The 19,437-nt window shown below is 44.4% G+C and overlaps 1 protein-coding gene across 1 annotated transcript in view; it reads right to left on the bottom strand.

Moving 5' to 3' along the window:
* Positions 1-260: 260 nt before the first annotated feature.
* The window catches only part of TMEM167A (transmembrane protein 167A), a 33,722-nt gene continuing 14,545 nt past the window's right edge, over positions 261-19,437 (bottom strand). The window contains exons 2-4 of the mRNA XM_044276017.1: positions 4,007-4,116; positions 2,429-2,463; positions 261-637 (exon numbers count right to left, since the gene is read on the bottom strand). Coding sequence (XP_044131952.1) covers positions 567-637; positions 2,429-2,463; positions 4,007-4,116 — 216 coding nt within the window. The 3' untranslated portion in view covers positions 261-566. The remainder of the gene's footprint in view (positions 638-2,428; positions 2,464-4,006; positions 4,117-19,437) is intronic.

The following is a 19,437-nucleotide window of genomic DNA, read 5'->3' as shown; positions in this document are numbered from 1 at the left end:
CTGAAAATCACAGGGGTCTGATTGGGGGCCTGATCTGAGATCTGATTGGGGGTCTTACATAAGGTCTCAGAAAAACATGGGGTCTGATGAAAAATATTTTTTTCCTCCTCTAAAACCTAGTTGTGTCTTAGATGGTGAAAAATACAGCAACTATTTCATATAAATAAAAAAAGCTTTGGACATTACAACAACAAGCAAAGTGCATGAAAATTACTTTTTGAAAAAGACATCAATTTTATTTACTAATTCAAACCACGGTGGAAAAACAATCTTTTTTTATTGTAGCATTTGAAACATTTAACTGGAACTTTTCAAAAAGGTCGATTTTCATTCAACATAAATATCACTTTCAAAATAAAATGACATTTTAAAAAACAAAAATATTGGCGATGTCCAACTTGTTTTCTGATTTTAAACATCCTAGATATTCCTCGACCCATCTTGGAACCATCACATGAAGCCCGGTACTTTGTGTATCAAAGAAATGACTTATGCACATATTAACCATCACAAAGATATTTAATCCACAAGGAAAACAAATGGAGCTCGCTGGAATCGTTGGCAGATTACTGCATGAAGAGTATGCTGAAAGCCATCACCACACAGCAGACGGCCACATATGGACTTTTCCTTTCACCTAAAAAGATGAATGATTTAAATAAATACATTGAGGAAAATTAACATTTCATGCCTTTCTGCAAATTCTTGAAAACATGGAATAATCACACTTCCTGCTAATTGACAGAAAATATTTTGCATATTGTATCAGTGATAAGAATTACAAGATGTGGAAAAGTGATGGACAAAATCCAAGATTAACATGTTTTTGGCATCTGAAGTCACCTTAAAATAGATTGCAGTCAAGCATTTCTCTTCTGAACAAAGAGGCCCGTCAATCATTGCTATACACATTAGGGTAGATTGCTATAATGTATAGTAAGGAGCTAAACAATCTGTGATGAATTTAGACAAGCATGGATATTGCTTGAGCCTGGACTGTATGTGAGCACATTTATTTGGGATTGTTTGACTTGGCAGAAGAACGTTCTTAAGATGAATGAAAAAAAATCAATTCAAGTTCATATATCATGACTGTCAAACTGGTGCCTTGGGTGTTGGGAGTGTGACTCTCTGCTTCCTGGTTTGAAGCAAAATGTGATGATATTATATACAAAAGAAGTTTAATAAAAAGTGAACACAAAACATATCCTCTGCAGAACAAAGCACCAAAAAATTTAATACAAGTAAAAATACTTGAAGGGGTTGTCTCACTTCAGCAAATGGCATTCATCATGTAGATAGTCAATACAAGGCACTTACTAATGTATTGTGATTGGCCATATTGCCTCCTTTGCTGGATTACACACTTCTCGTTTCAATGGTTACGACCAACCTGCAATCCAGCAGTGGTGGTCGTGCTTGTACACTATAGAAAAAAGCACCAGCCTATGCCCACTCCAGCGGTCCCAGTCACCATAGAAGCTGGCATTTTTTCCTACAGTACGACTACCGCTGCTGGATTTAATTGCAATAAAGTAAAATCCCTTTGATTGGACCCAAGGCAACTAGGGATGAGCGAATCGACTTTGGATGAAACATCCGAAGTCGCTTCGTATTAAAATGTATTGGCTCCGATGAGCTGAAGTCATTACTTGTGAGACTTCGCGTAATAACTTCATAAATCGATTTCTACTGTAAAAAACAATGTACCACTTGGAACCGGACCCGAGTTTGGGAAATGGTTTTTTTTTTTTTAAAAGAAATCAATTTATGACCTATTAGGTTCTGATCCAGGGATACAGTGCTCTATTTAAATCCTCTGCTGGCAATACAATATCAATATTCATTGACCGCCTGGCTGTGCTCCTGGCTCCGGTTCTGTGCGTATTTGGATTGCTTCCATTATTGACCTCACTTGCCTTTGACCACTCTCTGTCTAGTGTTTTGGTACAGTGTTTCTCATCTGGTTCTGACTGCAGCTTTGCTATTTGACTACACCTTGTCTTGCGATTTGGTACCGTATTGTCCACTTGGTTCAAACCCATGTCTGTACGACTCCGTCTCTGTTCTGTCTTTGTGTGTGTATGTCTTGCACTTTAGCACAGTAGGGAATGTCGACCACTTGCAGACTTGCCATCTAAGGCTTGCACTGCACGTAGGCAGGGAGAGCAGGAGGGATTCCAGTTGGGGCTCACTGTCTGTGTATTCCTGCCTGCTGTAATTACAACTGGGAATAAAATTAGTGAAAGCCAGGGCCAACAGCTGGTGTCTGACATTCCAACTCACTCCCATTACTGTAACGGAGTAAGGATAGATCAGCAGTAAAAAGGAAAACCCCTTTAACTTCAAATGGAATGGGAAGTTCCTGTTGTAATTATTGAGGTAAAAGACCATAACAAGAACTGAAAAAGTAAACCGGAAGACTTACCAATCCTTGCACACTTCCAAAAAATTCCCAGTATTCTGCAATAAAAGGAAAATAATTATTCTAAAGTTAAAGCGCACACAAAATGTTATACTCACCAACCACATTCATATTCTATTCTTAATCTTAAAGGAGTTATGCGGAAATAAACTGAAGTAAATGAAAGCCTTTTAACGCCTACGTGTGCCGTCATAAAGCCATGTACCTCATGCATTTTATGTTTCCTTTCTTTGACTCCCCAATTCCCCCCAGGTTTCTTCTGTTACGTCTGGTATGTGTGTGTTTGAGCTTGAGAATTACATTGCCCACAATCCATTGTGTTGGCTGTCCGGAGCCATCTGTTCCCACCCACGTCACTTCTCCTCGTCTTCCACTGCCAACCGACGGCGCATGCACGCTCAACATTCAGTGGGAGATAGCCCATGCACATTTCATCATTAGCGATGTAGAAAAACATCTAAAAAATCATGGATAACCCTTTTATATGAGACTTATACATTCACTGGTCTATAGTCAGTAATATTAAAAAGTAGCCGGAAATGTAAAGTTCTGAAAAAAAAAAAAAAAAAAAAAAAAAAAAGTGACATTAAAAGGATTCCTCCTTCCTTAGGAGTGGCCATGAAGATTAATATTGAGGGGATTCCTTTTAATCTTCCATATGCTCCATTAAAGGGCTTCTGTCACCCCACTAAAGTGATATTTTTTTTTGGGCTAGTGAAATTAGTTATATTGCGATATATGACAATATAATTGTGTTACTTACTTTGATCCAGCAGTTTCTGCCAAAAACGAAGTTTTATCATATGTAAATTCGGTCTCTAACAGCAAGTAGGGCGTCTACTTGCTGGTAGCTGCTGCAGAAATCCGCCCCCTCGTCGTGTTGATTGACAGGGCCAGCCGGGATCTCCTCCTCCGGCCAGCCCTGTCGTCATTTCAAAAATCGCGCGCCTGTGTTGATTCGGCGCAGGCGCTCTGAGATGAGGAGGCTCGTCTCCTCAGAACTCCCTCAGTGCGCCTGCGCCGATGACATCACCGAAATAGAAGACGTCATCGGCGCAGGCACACTGAGGGAGTGCTGAGGAGACGAGCCTCCTCATCTCAGAGCGCCTGCGCCGAATCAACACAGGCGCGCGATTTTTGAAATGACGACAGGGCTGGCCGGAGGAGGAGATCCCGGCTGGCCCTGTCAATCAACACGACGAGGGGGCGGATTTCTGCAGCAGCTACCAGCAAGTAGCCGCCCTACTTGCTGGTAAAGACCGAATTTACATATTATAAAACTTCGTTTTTTGCAGAAACTGCTGGATCAAAGTAAGTAACACAATTATATTGTCATATATCGCAATATAACTAATTTCACTAGCCCAAAAAAAAAAAAAAATCACTTTAGTGGGGTGACAGAAGCCCTTTAAGGGACATTTTCTAACTGCAATCACCAATCCAAGGTAAAATAACCCACTTGGGTTATAGAAGTGGGAGATATGTAAAGCAATGTCAGCCTATCTAATATACAGGAGTGAGTTACGGATAGGACATGATCAGTTTCCACATTTATAGATCTGCTATTAGAAAGTTACATACCCAGTTTTGTTTTTATCCAGAAGATTGGGAAACATGGCTCGGATATACGCACACGTGCATATTAGCAGTAGGATCACCGTCAACAGGCTTTGGAAGTTAAATATGGCAGACTAAGAAGAAAAAACACAAGATGTTAAAATGGCTTACATATATAGAAGGAAGGTTCTTCTCGTATAACAGATATAAAGCGCAGACTGACGTTCAATGTAACGATTTGTGTCATTACAAATACCGATGTGAACAATTCACTGATAGAGATATAATTGGATTACATTCACCTCTAATCACTGAACAATAGAGCGTTTGTACAGGTATATATTTTAAAATGTTGAACTTTATTAATACACCTTAAAAGATTGGAACGAGAGTGAATCCCTATCCAAAATAATGATCACAATAAGGGTTATCTCTTGTATAGCTATCTGGTCAGAATATCCCCCTGCCCCTATTGCTTGATGCGGGGTATACAGAGGAGGTATCAATTAAATCAAGGTAATAATCCCCTATCAATTGTAGAGCATCCACCAATACTATGATTTGTGATGTGATGCGTCCACAAATAAAGACCGGGGCACTGGGGAGAGGATTGGGCAGATATGCTATATACAGTGTTCTCTAAAAGCGTTGGTGTACACTCACACTGTGTAGCCTATAGATTCACCCCCAAATCATCCTATTAACTCCCCTAGTAATGTCACCCTAATAAAGATGATTCAGTGCCCAGGACGGCACAGCGCCCTACACCTAGCAGCTTCAGTCTGTAAGTGCCTATGTATCGTTTCTTTATGGCAAATCATCAGGAGTTGAGGGCATAGACAAACAACACTGACAAACAAACAAGCAGCGCTGCCCCTCTCACATGTGGAGGCGGCAACATCGGCGCTAGGATGGCCGTGACATGGCCACCGAAGACAGCTAATTAAGTCACCTAGGCCACTCCTACCAAAGGCGGTAGGAGTGACATAAAACAAAAGAAGAATACAAACACAACCCCCCAAAGTGAAAACCCCTAATACCACATAATACATGTCTACATATGTCCAGACGGGAATGTCCCACAAAGGTGGAGTTTTTCTTTAACCCCTAGACATCTACTAAGATTTACATTACAGCAACCCATACCCCATGCAGCAGCCACATAACTTTAAAGCAGCAGGGCGTTCCCCTGCATGGGCCTATCAGTAGGATCCGGATGCATGGAAATATTTTCCCCAACATCTGCTCAGTGACAACTGTTTCCGGCCATGAGATCACCAGGATAGCCAATCATGGTGATCACTATAAAGGTTGTTTTAAAATGTCACTCATCCTCCTTCCGTCTCCTGTCAGCTTAGACTAGAGACTGAAGAAGGAGAAGAGGGGGTCCACCAAGCGACCACTGGGAAGTGACGGCTACCGCTGATGTAGAACCACTTGCAAACTTGATCGTAGGTAATCTGAGGAAAACGTAACTATAAGCGTGAGCAGCAGAGACAGCGCCATTAGGGAAGCGAGGGAAGGGAAGTGCTAGGTGAAAATTCCCTCCACAGGGTAGTACCATGGTCTAGAGGAAATGACCAGAGAACCCCTTTAAGACGTTTTCTTGGAAACTCAAGATAATCCAAAGATGATCTACTAGAAGCCACCAAGGAGACTGTAATAAGAGCTCATACCTGCCACCCAGTTCAGGCCTACATTGCACTAACACACTGAGAAGTATAGCAGGTGTTAATACAGTCCAAGCAAGGACATTTCAAACGTACAACCTGTCCAAGGAAGAGTGGACTACATTAAAGGGAATCTGTCCCCAGCGACCTGCCTATCAAACTGCTTGCAAAGACACATAGCTGTGGTTCACCCGATTACAACGCTGTTTTTTGTTGTTGATCCGAGGCTTCGTTCCTGAGTTATGATATTTTTTCTTAATATGCAAATTATGCCTTTGGTGCAATAAGGGCATCACCATTGCTCTTGTGGCATACATGTGCTGTCCCTTTCTGTGACCAACCCCTCCCTAACGTCTTTCATTGACAGGACCAGGCAGTGGCAAAGCAGCGGAGGGGCTGGACACAGAAATGAGCGGAGCATGGGTGCAACAAAAGCAATGGCGACTCCCTCATTGCACCAAAGGAATAATTTGCATATTAAGAAAAAGTATTACAACTCGGGAGCAGAGCCTCAGATCAACAAAAGGAAAGCTGCGTTTTAATCATGTGGACTACAGCTGTGTGTCTATGCAAACAGCTGGAGAGGGAGATTGCTGGTCACAGATTTCCATCACATAGCCACTTTTCTGAATAAACAGCGGTCTTCCCCATACTTCTGATAATCCGGGTAGACCCACAGCGTCATCATTACTGTCTTAACCCTGCTCATCGGATACCCTCAATCATTCTTGTTGGAAACTAGTGATTCCCTGACCAAACAACACAGCTTAGGCTGCTTTCACACTGGCATTTTGGCTTTCCGTTTGTAAGATCCGTTCAGGGCTCTCACAAGTGGTTCAAAACGGATCAGTTTTGCCCTTAATGCATTCTGAATGGAAAAGGATCCGCTCAGGATGCATCAGTTTGCCTCCGTTCCATCTCCATTCAGTTATGGAGGTGGACACCAAAACGCTGCTTGCAGCCAAACGGATCGGTTCTGACACACAATGTAAGTCAATAGGGATGGATCCGTTTTCACTGACATATATGACTGATCCGTCACGGCTATAGAAGACACAACCGGATCCGTTCATGACGGATGCATGCGGTTGTATTATTGAAACGGAAGAGTTTTTGCAGATCAATGACGGATCTGCAAAAAAATGCTAATGTGAAAGTAGCCTTACAAGGACAGGTGAGTAAGACCTTGTTCACACTTCCAAGTCAGTTTTTTCCGTGAAAAAAAAAAAAAAAAAAGGGTCCGTGTTTCATCTGTGAAGATATCCGTGAAGCATCCATGTTTGGTTCATGTGTCATGCGTATTTTTACGGATGCTGCTCAGCTGAAAATTAATTTCCTATCAGTCTTCAGTGAATCATGGACACCACATCCGAAATGTGAACGAGGCCTAAGTGTGCATGCTGGGAGCTGTAGAGTCCTAGATGGGGAGGTGATGGGGTATCCATGCTCACAGAAAGGGAGTGATTTTGAATACGTTAACCTCAAAAGTTAATTTATCTTCCTTTTTAGGCTCGTGCCTAATCCATATGATCCCCACACAAAAGAGGTTAAATCTACATCAAACTGCTATGTAATATCCATTAAACCCATCTATATGTAATCACCTTGCCAGGTTTGGACTGGTCCCCTAGTCCCTCACCCCATGCACAATTAAACTGTACTACATACAGACAGCCGTGTGTCCAGGTAAGAACTGGATAGATTAACCCCGTAATGTCACCTTGCAGTGCTTTGCCGCTGTCTACCGCTGTGAGTATGTGTTCAAGAACCAGTCAATAGGACACAGAGGGCCTCCATGACAGAATAGTTAAAGCACAGGCTTGGCGGCAGGATACTACTGGGGGAAACGTATTAGCTGAAGTTTTACAGATTTTGCAAATGGGGTTGGGTAATATTTGCAGGTAGCTGTACAGTGGGCCCCCAGAATGTATTGATTGGTGGGCCCGGGCACCAAATCTAATACTGCACCTTGCCAGGTGTGATAACCACACAGTACTGGGCGATACCCACATCTCACAGCATGGTTTTAACTTTCCAAGAGTGCAACTTACGCCCCTCTCCAAATCCACCTAGACATGACATTACTGTATAGTGTACAACCATCGGATGATTCCCTCAGTGATCGCTCATTACAGAGCCTCGCTTCAGTTCAGCAATCAGCCTCCTCCGCCTTCATAGGACCACTCTTGTGCATGGTGTCACGGACACGTGGACATGCGCAGGAGATATTTCAGGATGCCAAGCCAGGCACACAGAGGCTCGTTCAGATGCTCAAAGCACAGGTACAGTTTTATGTTACAGACATTATGACAAGTATCATTCACCAGGTTGGCCACATAGGTTGGAACTTGGTCCTTAAAGGGTTGTTCCATTACAAACACTTATCCAACTTATAGGTGGTAGAAACAGACTAGACAGTCTAAAATGTGGCAGATAAATTTGGTGCAGTTTAAAGGGGTTTTCCAGGTGCCTCATACTGATGACCTATACTCAGGATAGGTCATTAATACGTAATCAGAGAGGGTCCAACACTTGGCACCCTCACCGATCAGCTATTCTCTGAAGCCTCCAGCACTATGAATGGAGCAGGAAGCACAGCTCCGTTTAGGGTAGTGCAGCTCATTTCACTTTCATGGGAGCTGCAGTAACCTGGTATGGTCACCGGACTTTGAACGGAGCTGTGCTTCCCGCTCCATCCATAGTGCTAAATGCAATGCTGGAGGCTGCAGGGAACAGCTGATCAGTGGGGGTGCTGGGTATCAGACCCTCACCGATCAGATATTAATGACCAATATTAATGAGCATAGGTCATCAGTACCAGGAACTTGGAAAACCCTTTTAGAAAGTATTAGTAAATCTTCCCCACTAATACCTATTTGTCTTGTGATGTAGCCAGTGATCAGAGACATGCGTTCACATGACGGATGTAACATTACTGTATATGCATATGACTTCTAGCATTGTAGGGTCATGAAACTAATTATCACTTATCATATATATTCTTGAATTTATGGAACGGCAATTTTGATCTATTATGGTGCACTACAACCTGGGGAGCAGAGTATTATCTCATTATTAGTTATAGGTCATCATCTTTGTGTTCTTATGAACCAACATGGGTGACTTTTTGTTTTAGTATGTGTACATTTGTGAGGTAACCAGGCTGGTTCCCTCAGTAAACTAACTCCCAATTCCATGTATTTTATAGACATGTTCCACTGAGAATGCCCGATTCTTCATATTCTACTGTACAATTAGCATGTTTTTCCTGGACCTCCCTCCCTTGGATACGTTTTGTATATAAATAAAGAATCAGAATCATTGAAAACTATGAAGTTGTGCGCCGTGGAATTTTCTTCTAAGGCTTTCTGGCTGTCATAAGTCCTCCACAGAGCATCTCTAATCTACAAGGCGTGCAGGTGTCATGTCTATACATGGAGAGGAGGCTAGCCGATACAGACAGCTAGTGAGAAGACCTGAGAAGACGCAGAATGTTACTGCAAAAGAATGAAATAAATAAAAAATAAAAGTGTATATACAGTATAGTATACACATTCTTCCCTACCTTTATATTCCCTTACATACCACATTCCAGAATGTATTTATGGTCTATCCTCGACTACTCTGGAACAGCTGATCGGTGGCAGTGCTGGATGTTGAACCCTCTCTGATCAGATACTGATGGCCTTTCCTGAGGATAATCCATCAGTAGTAAAATCCCAGAAAACCCCTTTAACCTCTTGCCAACCACTCACAGACTATGAATGTTCGAGTGGTCAGTATATATCTGCAAGGATGTTTTTGAACGTCCTTGCAGAGTTAGCAACTGCACGCTAATCAGGAGGCCAGGCTCCCCAAAGAAAAAGCAGGGGTGTTTTTTTCTTTGAAGGGAGTCTTTCACCTAAAATCACCATTATAGAACACTAACATCAGGATCTCCATTACATTCATCATATTAGAATGCTACCTTCCATATTTCTGTCCATCGCCGATTTTCTCAGAAAAACACTTTTATTCAATATGTTAATTAGCTTCTGAAGGTGCCCAGAGGCGGCGTTCACACAGCTGGTGCCCAGGCCCCTCGGTGCTTTTTATACGAAACCCCTCTAGCCCGCCCTAGGTTCTTCTGATTACGTCCTCCTCTTAGTGAGAAATCCAGCGGCGTTCAACAGATTTGCTGCGCCTGCGCACTTTATTCCCCATTCAAGGCTGGCTAGATCGGGATGTACAGGCCAGCACATGCGCATTAAACGCTCTTGTGCCTCTGCCCATAATCTCACTAAGAGGAGGATGTAATCAGAAGAATCAGGGTCGGTGCAAGGATTTTTGTCAACACAAGCAAAGCTACATTTTGCCGCCCCCCCCCCCCCCCCCCCAAGTTCACCATATTTTTCGCCCTATAAGACTAGGTTTTAGAGGAGGATAATAATAAATAAAAAAATTCCATTACACAGGTCAGACCAGCAATCAGACCCCCAATGTTAATCAGGCCTCAGATCAGATCCCCAATGCCTCAGATCAGCCCTCATGTCAGCCATCAACACCCATGTCACATTTCTCCCCCCTCCAGCCATGTCGCCACATTTCTCCCCCCTCCAGCCATGTCGCCACATTTCTCCCCCCTCCAGCCATGTCGCCACATTTCTCCCCCCTCCAGCCATGTCGCCACATTTCTCCCCCCTCCAGCCATGTCGCCACATTTCTCCCCCCTCCAGCCATGTCGCCACATTTCTCCCCCCTCCAGCCATGTCGCCACATTTCTCCCCCCTCCAGCCATGTCGCCACATTTCTCCCCCCTCCAGCCATGTCGCCACATTTCTCCCCCCTCCAGCCATGTCGCCACATTTCTCCCCCTCCAGCCATGTCGCCACATTTCTCCCCCCTCCAGCCATGTCGCCACATTTCTCCCCCCTCCAGCCATGTCGCCACATTTCTCCCCCCTCCAGCCATGTCACCACATTTCTCCCCTGTCCATCCATGTTGCCACATTTCTCCCCCCCTCCATCCATGTTGCCACATTTCACCCTCCTCCATCCATGTTGCCACATTGCTCCCTCCTCCATCCATGTTGCCACATTTCTCCCTTCCCCATCATGTCCATTTCACCCCCCTGTGCCACATACATTTCTCCCTGTGGGCCACACAGACTACTCAGAGACATTTGTCCACACAGTCACAGCTCCTCCTCAAGTCTCCAGACCTCCGCTCCCCAGTCTACACCAGTTGCTGCTGCCTGCTGCCGCAGTGCCACTCGGCAGTCACCCCCCTGACCCTGTGACTGTCTGTGTTGCCGATGCCGTGCTGCTGCTGAGCCTGCGTGCCGCCCTGTGAGGAGGTGAGTCTGCAAGTTATGTATTTAAAAAAATAAAAAAATTTAAATAAATTTCCGCCCTGGCACCACCCCCCCTTCTCTGCGCCCTTAAGCAGTCGCTTGGTCTGCCTGAGAAGAACCTAGGGCGGGCCAGAGGGGTGAAAGGGGATGGGTTTCGTATGAAAAGCACAGAGGGGCCTGGGCACTGGCTGCAGGAACGCCGCCCCTGGGCACCTTCAGAAGCTAATTAACATATTCAATAAAAGTGTTTTTCTGAGAAAATTGGCGATGGACAGAAATATGGAAGGTAGCATTCTAATATGGGGAATGTAATGGAGATCATGGTGTTAATGTTCTATAATGGTGATTTTAGGTGAAAGACTCCCTTTATATAGAAACAAAAATACTAATATAAAAATGGAAAAAATGTATTCCATGTATCACAAAAAAAAAGCCACAAAACCGAAAGGAAAAACAAGTTAGGGCTCTCAAAGATGCCTGTACTAAAATAAGAAGAATAACCCTCAACATCTCTTAGCAACTACCAGTGAAAAACGCACCGGAATGTCTTCCGTTTTCCACGCAAGCCCCATTCACTTCTGTAAGGTCAGAGCTGTGTGAAAACCAGACAATAGAGAACATGCTGAGATTTCTCCTGAATGCAGAGATGGTCAGTGAGAAGCGATGCTCACGTGCACAACACATTGACATGAATGGGTCAGGACTCAGTCTGGATGCATGGCCTTCAGAAGGAAAGCTCGCTCGTGTGAAAGCAGCCTTATTTTTCTCACTTCAGTAAAATAAGGGAATTTGAATAACATCTATCTAGCATAGCCACCCGCAAAACTCAGCATTTTTTATTTTCAAGATATCCTGTCATGGGAGCCAAAGTTCTGGGGTGCAGGTTTGATTACCTAAAAATAATTTTATGGGTGAGTATATACCATAAAACTAAATGTGAATACAAGCAGTCTTATTTAAAAATCGCATGTGCTGGCCATTTTATACTGGGGGTCCTTCTTGTGAAGAACTTGTGAGGTCAAACATGTAGAAATACAAGATGAGACGCGGTCCACCGGCAGGCTGTGTGCCATTGTTCTTCACTACCCTGCAACTCCTGGTTAAAGACTCAAGGACATGAGGATCGCTTTCATTTTGACCTCAGATATACCGAACTAGAAGCTTGAAACTGAATGTAACCATTTGATATGCTCTGAAGACAGAACATTAGCATTGCCTCAGGCACCAGTTGGAAAGCTGTCAAGGCAATGGATACCAGAGCCCGGCTATCAGAATCATCTCTCCTGGGTCTAACCTCGTGCCTTATCTGATCCAGAAGAAATAGACTTCTGGCTTCCATCTTCATGTATCTTTCAACATGAACAAGCAGGAATGTGCATATTGTGGAGGTCATCGATACATCCACCTCTGCAAATTTCATACAAATATTAACAGGAGAAGAAGGGAAACCTCTGGATGTCCAAAAAAAATTAACCAGTGGGACAGATGTGTGGAAAGCTATAATCATAGGAAATGGTGCTGCTGATATGCTATCAGCTGAAAATGAACACTTACACTTCATACAGACTAATTGCTAATCATGTCCCACAACGACCCAAGTTAGGTCGGGTTCACAGTTTAATTTTCCGTACTTCCGATGTGGCATGCAAGACCTTTTTTTTACGGATTTGAGACAGAAGTGGCTAAAACGGATGCAATATGAACATAACTGAGCATAACGGATGCTTAAAATACAGGATCCCCCCGCCTTTTTTTTTATTTTTATGTTCTTCTGATGGATCAGAAGAACATAAAACTAAACGGTGATGTGAACCCGGCCTTAGGTGAGGGTTTGGCCTCTCAGACTCCCAACATTGCCAAGAAAGAGGGACCTAAAATCTCTGTTCTTGTCCAGAAAGTAGGACAAATAGTTTTTTATCTCCATAGAGAGTAAGTGGTTTCTTCTAACCCATCCAAGTTCACTCAGAGCAGAGCAGAGGAGAGGGCATGAGGAGAGTTCAGTGTACAGAGCCTGGCGCACTGCGCATGAAGGGACCACCTCCCGAGCACTTGGCACTGGGGACATTCAAACATCACACCAGGTACACTTACACAGTTCTTCCCTTCAGGCTGAATACATGAGTCCATTTTCACACAGACCCACTCACTTGGCTGAATGAGTCTTACAAGAAAATAGGAGCAGGATGTTGCTTGCTAGAATTTTCTTGGCATAGACCTTTGGTTCAGAGAGAAAGTTGCTCATGTGCATTGATCAATCGACTTTAATGGGTCAATGTTCAGGCCAGGTGCTGCCCGGGTGTAAAACTCTCTAATAGTATCTTCCATTTTCACAGCAGCCCCCTACTATATCTCCATTAGGTGCGAATTTTGGAGCGAACTCTGTTGGTTTGAATTTCCCTTCTTGATGCGGTGTCCGAATGACTCCATACAATTGGGCTAAACAACAAGCTAGTTCATGGCATCCACAGTGAAAAACTGGGTCAGAAACCACAATGGTTTTGACGATAAAGGCGAGTGCAGCCATAAACTTCTGCCTTTATGATGAGGAGTGATCCAATATACCAAACCTCATGCCCCATGCCCCCTAAAGAGGCCCATTAGATCACTCCAGTCACCATTATTTAATTGGCCTTCCAATTAAGACCAGATATGAACAAAAAGGTACATTACGAATTGGGCCCTGTCTGCAGATTGCTGAACTCTAGAAGTGCTGGCTATCTGGATCCTCGGCCTGCAGCTTACCCACTTCACTACTCTCTTACAGAACCTGCGAGGGAAAAAGTGCGAGAAATGTGAAGATACGTTATGGTCCCACAGAGTTCCATGGGCACTGCATTACATCACAGACCAGTAATACAACTATGTCCTAAAAGTCCTAAAAGAAATGAAATTTCAATAACCTCCTCCTACGCTGTATTCTTCAGATTCCCATATTTTGAGCACTCACACTATCTTTCTTAAGAAAGCTTTTAAGAGTCTCTTAGCTGGCTGTCACTATTCCTCTAACGGGTTTGCCCATCTCATAAAATCTTCTGCCACTTAAGACTGAAAGTATATGTCCAGGAAGTATCTGAGCTCTTATCGCGAGAAGGTCAGTGGGAAACAACAGTCATAGGTGTTTGAAGACAAGATGTCTTTCTCATGGTTCTACATGTCCTTAAAATTGCAAAAATGAAAATTACCGTTATATACAATAGATAGAGAGATGACCACTTACCCTACTACCATGTTTTATTACAAAAAATGGCTCTGGTTTCATGGTGTGCTCATAGAATATCACAGAGATTTGCATGGTCATTATGTGCTTATTGCCACCTTTATACACCCAGTAACTGATGAGAAAACAGAAACGTTCGGAAAGTCCTCATACGGTCCTAATCTATTTCCGATTTCACCAGCAACAAAAGATTTCAATTACTTACCGGTAATTGGTTTTTCCTCTAGCCCCCACAGCGGCACGACAGGAGGATACCCCGCCTCCCCAGGGACAGGAAACAATGTGGAGATCTTTAAATACTCCCCTCCCCTTACCTGCTCCAGTAAATAACCAAGAAAACTCTGGAATGGATGCAACAAAATTAATCTTTATGTATTATTGAGAATTAGACAAGGATACTCTCCAAGAAAGACATAACAACTTTTTCCTTCTTTCATCCCTTTTTTTTTTTTAAATAAAAGTTTGAATAATCATTGGGAGGGAAATTCCCCGTGCCGCTGTGGGGGCTAGAGGAAAAACCAATTACCGGTAAGTAATTGAAATCTTTCCAAACACCCCCACAGCGGCACGACAGGAGGAATAACATAGGAATCCCATATCAGGGGGGGACAACAGCAGATAACACTCTGCGAGCAAATGATAATTCCCTGTTCTTCAACACATCTAACTGATAATGTCTAAAGAAAGTAGAAGGTGACGACCAGGTGGCTGCCTGGCAAATTTGTTCTAACGGAACCTCCGCTGATTCAGCCCAAGAGGCTGCTACAGATCGGGTTGAATGGGCTTTTAAGCCTGCCGGGGGAGGAACCTCCCTTAAGTCATAACAAGCCAAGATTGTCGATCTAATCCATCGACTAACGGATGCTTTGCTTGCCGCGTTTCCCTTATTTGGGCCTGCAAACTGAACAAATAGTCTGTCCGTCTTCCTGAGATCTTCTGTAGCCTTTAGGTAGGTAAGAACGGCTCTTCTTACATCCAGGTTATGGAAGCGTCTTTGTTCCTGACTGCCTGATGGGGATCCAAAGGAAGGGAGGGACACTTCCTGAAGACAGTGGAACTTAGAGACCACCTTGGGTAAAAAAGAGGGAGAATGTCTCAGTACTATCCTATCATCTTTGATGGACAGGTACGGGGGCCTGCACGAGAAAGCCTGTATCTCCCCCACCCTCCTAGCCGAGGTGATGGCTATTAAGAAAACTGTTTTAAAGGTAAGCATCTTTAGAGATATTTCAGATAAGGGCTCAAAAGGGTTGTCTGATAAGGCTGCTAGAACTAGATTTAAGTCCCAAGGAGGGACAGTGGACCTCACTATTGGCTGTTTTCTCCGAGCTCCTTTCACAAATCTCTTAACAAGGTCTATGTCTGCTAATTTTATATCAAGTAAGGCACTCAAGGCTGATATATGGACCTTTATAGTGCTTACTCTTAGCCCCTTCTGAAGACCTGACTGGAGGAATTCTAGGACCTTAGTGACTATAAGGGGACCTCTGGTACCCCCCAAGTAAATCTTCTGAAAGACTGCCAGATCCTGTCATAGATCCTCGAAGTCACCTTTTTGCGACTAAAAAGAATTGTGGAAATTACCGCGTCCGAGAGGCCCTTTCCTTTTAATATTTCCCGCTCAGTCTCCATGCTGTCAACTGAAGTTGTGTTGTCTTGGGATGCCATACTGGGCCCTGGTGAAGGAGATCCGGGATGTTTGGTAGATGCCACACGTCTCCTGCTGACATCCTCACTAGGAGAGGGAACCATGACCTCTTGGGCCAGTAAGGAGCAATCAGGATCAGATTGTGGTTCTCCTGAAGTACCTTTTGCAGCACCTTGGGGATTAACGCAAAGGGAGGGAAGGCATACAGGTTTACTCTTGGCCATGGGTGGGAGAGAGAGTCCACTATAAGAGGGTGGTCTGAATAAGCCAGAGAGCCGAACTTCTCTACTTGTCTGTTTTGACGCGTGGCAAACAGATCTATTTCTGGAAGGAACCATGTTTGTGCTATCCGATGGAATATCCTTGGGTTTAAGGACCATTCCCCTTCTTTCAAGACATCTCTGCTGAGAAAATCCGCCACTGTATTGTCTTCTCCCCTTATGTGAACTGCCGATATTGATAGTATGTTTCTTTCCGCCCACTGGAAAATCTCTCTTGAGACCCTTGCCAAGGATGGGCTTCTTGTGCCCCCTTGTCTGTTCAGATAGGCCACCGCTGTGGTGTTGTCTGAGAGTATTCTCACTTCTTTCCCGTGGACTTCTGAGTGAAGGGCCTTCAAGGCCTCCCATACTGCCCTTAACTCCTTCAGGTTGGAAGAGGCTAGGATCTGATTTTCTTGCCAGCCCCCTTGTATTACGGACCTGTCTGAAAAGGCCCCCCAACCGTTCTTGCTGGCGTCTGTAGTGATAGTGACCACATCTGTTTGCTGCCACGGGACGCCTGTGTTTAGGTTTTGGTTGATCAACCACCAATTTACGGAGTCTCTTACATATTGAGGGACTCTTACTCTCCGTTCTAGAGAAGCTTTGCTCTTGTCCCATTCCCTGAGCATGAAAGCCTGGAGGGTTCTTGAGTGAGCCTGAGCCCACTTTACTGCTGGGATAGCTGAGGACATTAGACCCAAGATTCTCATTATTGACCTGATTGTCACTCTTGATCTGCTGCGGAACAGCGTAAATTCCTGCTTGATAGTCTGGACTTTTTCCTGTGGGAGGAAGGTCCTCATGAGGCCTGAATCCAGCAGCATTCCTAAAAAGATCTTCCTTTTTTCGGGCTGGAGGTCCGACTTTTCTATGTTTATTAGCCACCCCAGGTCTGTTAGGCTCTGCTTCACTATTTCTATCTGTTCTAATAGGAGACTTTTTGATGCAGCGGCTATAAGGAAGTCGTCTAAGTACGGCACAACTAATATGCCCCTTAGATGAAGATCTGCTATCACCTCTGCCATCACTTTGGAGAAGACTCTTGGTGCTGACGTAATGCCGAAGGGGAGGACCTGGAATTGATAATGGAGTACCACCGAACCCCGCTGTACTGAAAATCTTAGGAATTTCTGATGCTCTCTGCAGATTGGAATGTGGTAGTACGCGTCGGTAAGGTCTAGGGTTGCCATAAAGGTGTTTCTCTGTAACAGACCTATAGTGGATTTTATGCTCTCCATCTTGAACCGTTTGTAGAGTAGATGTTGGTTCAGTCCCTTTAGGTTTATAATGGCTCTGTATGAGCCGTTCGGTTTTTTGACTAAAAATAAGGGGGAATAATAACCTGTTCCCTGTTCTGTTAGGGGAACTGACGCTATGGCTTCTTTTTGTAAAAGGATTTTTACCTGATCTAGTATTAGAGCTTGGACTGGACCGGCTTTTTTGGTGATGTGGAACACCTCCTGGGGAAGAGTGGAAAACTCCAACTTTAGGCCTGAGGAGACTACGTCCAAAACCCATGGGGAATTGGAGATATTCTCCCAGGCTGGAAGGAAGTACTTCAGCCTTCCTCCTACCCTGCATCTGGCGTCATTGCTTTGATGACCTTTGGGAGGAGTCAGAGGGGTTGAATAAAAACCCTCGACCTCTTCCTCTTCCCGAACGCCACCGGGGGGAAAAATCCCTTCTCTTTTGGTCCTGTCTGCCCCTAGATGTGGGAAAAAAACCGTCTCTGACGAAAATTCTTTTGTTCCGAAGGAAACCCCTTCTTTCTGTCTGTGGCTTTATCAAGGATGTCGTCCAGTACTGATCCGAACACCCTATCACCTTCGCAGGGGATGCCGCAGAGTTTGTTTTTGGATGCTGCATCACCTGACCAGGACCTAAGCCATACTGCCCTTCTGGTAGAGTTTGAGAGGGCCGCTGACCTGGCTGCTAACTTAATAGAGTCGACCGAAGCATCGGCCAAAAATTTTGCCGCCTGTTTAAGAACTGGAAGAGAAGCTAAAATATCCTCTCTAGGGGTTCCTGATACTAGGTGCTCCTCCAGCTGGTTTAACCAGATAGACATGGACCTGGCTGTATATGTAGCGGCCACGCTAGGTCTAAGGATGGACATGGAAGCCTCCCAAGATTTTTTTAGTAGGGCCTCGCTTCTCTTATCCATTGGGTCTTTTAAGAGACCTAAATCCTCAAAGGGTAAGGCTGACTTTTTTGTAATCTTTGCTACGGGGGCATCCACTTTAGGACATTTGTCCCAAGAGGACGTATCTTCCTCAGCAAAGGGATATTTTCTTTTTAGGACCCTAGATACGCTTGGTCTCTTTTCCACATCGGTCCACTCCTTATTAATTAACTTTGTAATATTAGAGTGGAGGGGGAACACCCTCTTCCTTTTTTCTCCTAAGCCCTTAAACATTAAATCTTGTATAGTTTTGGACTGTTTAGACTCCTCTAGGTTTAGAGTTGCCCTAATGGTCTTTAATAATACTTCGGTCTCCTCAATGGAACAAAGAGGCTTCCCGGACTCATCTTCAGAGGAAAGAGGTTCAGACTCTGAGAGTTCCCCTTCATCAAGATCCACTTCCTGATATTCCGCCTCTAAAGTCGCAGGCATCTCAGCCATAGAAGTAGAAGGCTTCTGGGACGTAGCAGCTAGTCTTTGATCCACAGCGCTGCTTACTTCATCCTTAATAATATTTCTAATATTATCCAATAAGGAAGGAGACTCTTCTGCCACAATCTTTTCCAAACACTTGGTACAAAGGGCTTTTTTATACCCTGACGGTAGGGCCTTTTTGCAAATGGAACACTTTTTGACACGCTGGGCCTCAGATTTCTGAATTTCCCTGACCTATATTAGATATAAGTCAGAAAATTTGTTTAATAAAAAAAGGGGGGCTGCCTAGTCTGTAGAAAGGGAGAGGTACAGTCCCTTATCCAGTGCAGAAGGTCAGAAAACCTAAACCCCACAGTGAATCACAGGCAATATACATTCCTCATTTCCCTCCAGAGGAGGGTAGCTTACCGGGCTGCCGGTCTTGGAAGGATCCGAGGGTCTGCGCATTGCGTCCTCTCCTGATGCCGACATGCTGCAGGCTGTTCTTAGGACACCGCCGATTCCCGCCGTTTTTTTGAAATCTGCGCAGGGAAGTGACGTCTAACTCCCGCGCTTGTGAGCTCCCGCTCACGTGACCCGCGATCCTGTGGCTTCCTTCTCGCGATATCAGCGAGGAAGCGCTGCCCGGGGCTGCCTCCACCGGAGGACTTGTGCCTGGGAGACAGGGAGAACCGCACCGCAGTCCCGCGATCCTGCTCCCCTAACGAC

This window comes from Bufo gargarizans, chromosome 1 (assembly GCF_014858855.1).
Source record: "Bufo gargarizans isolate SCDJY-AF-19 chromosome 1, ASM1485885v1, whole genome shotgun sequence".
Classification (NCBI taxonomy): domain Eukaryota; kingdom Metazoa; phylum Chordata; class Amphibia; order Anura; family Bufonidae; genus Bufo; species Bufo gargarizans.
Note: the sequence above shows the minus strand (reverse complement) of the source record. Positions and strands in the feature narration are given on the sequence as shown.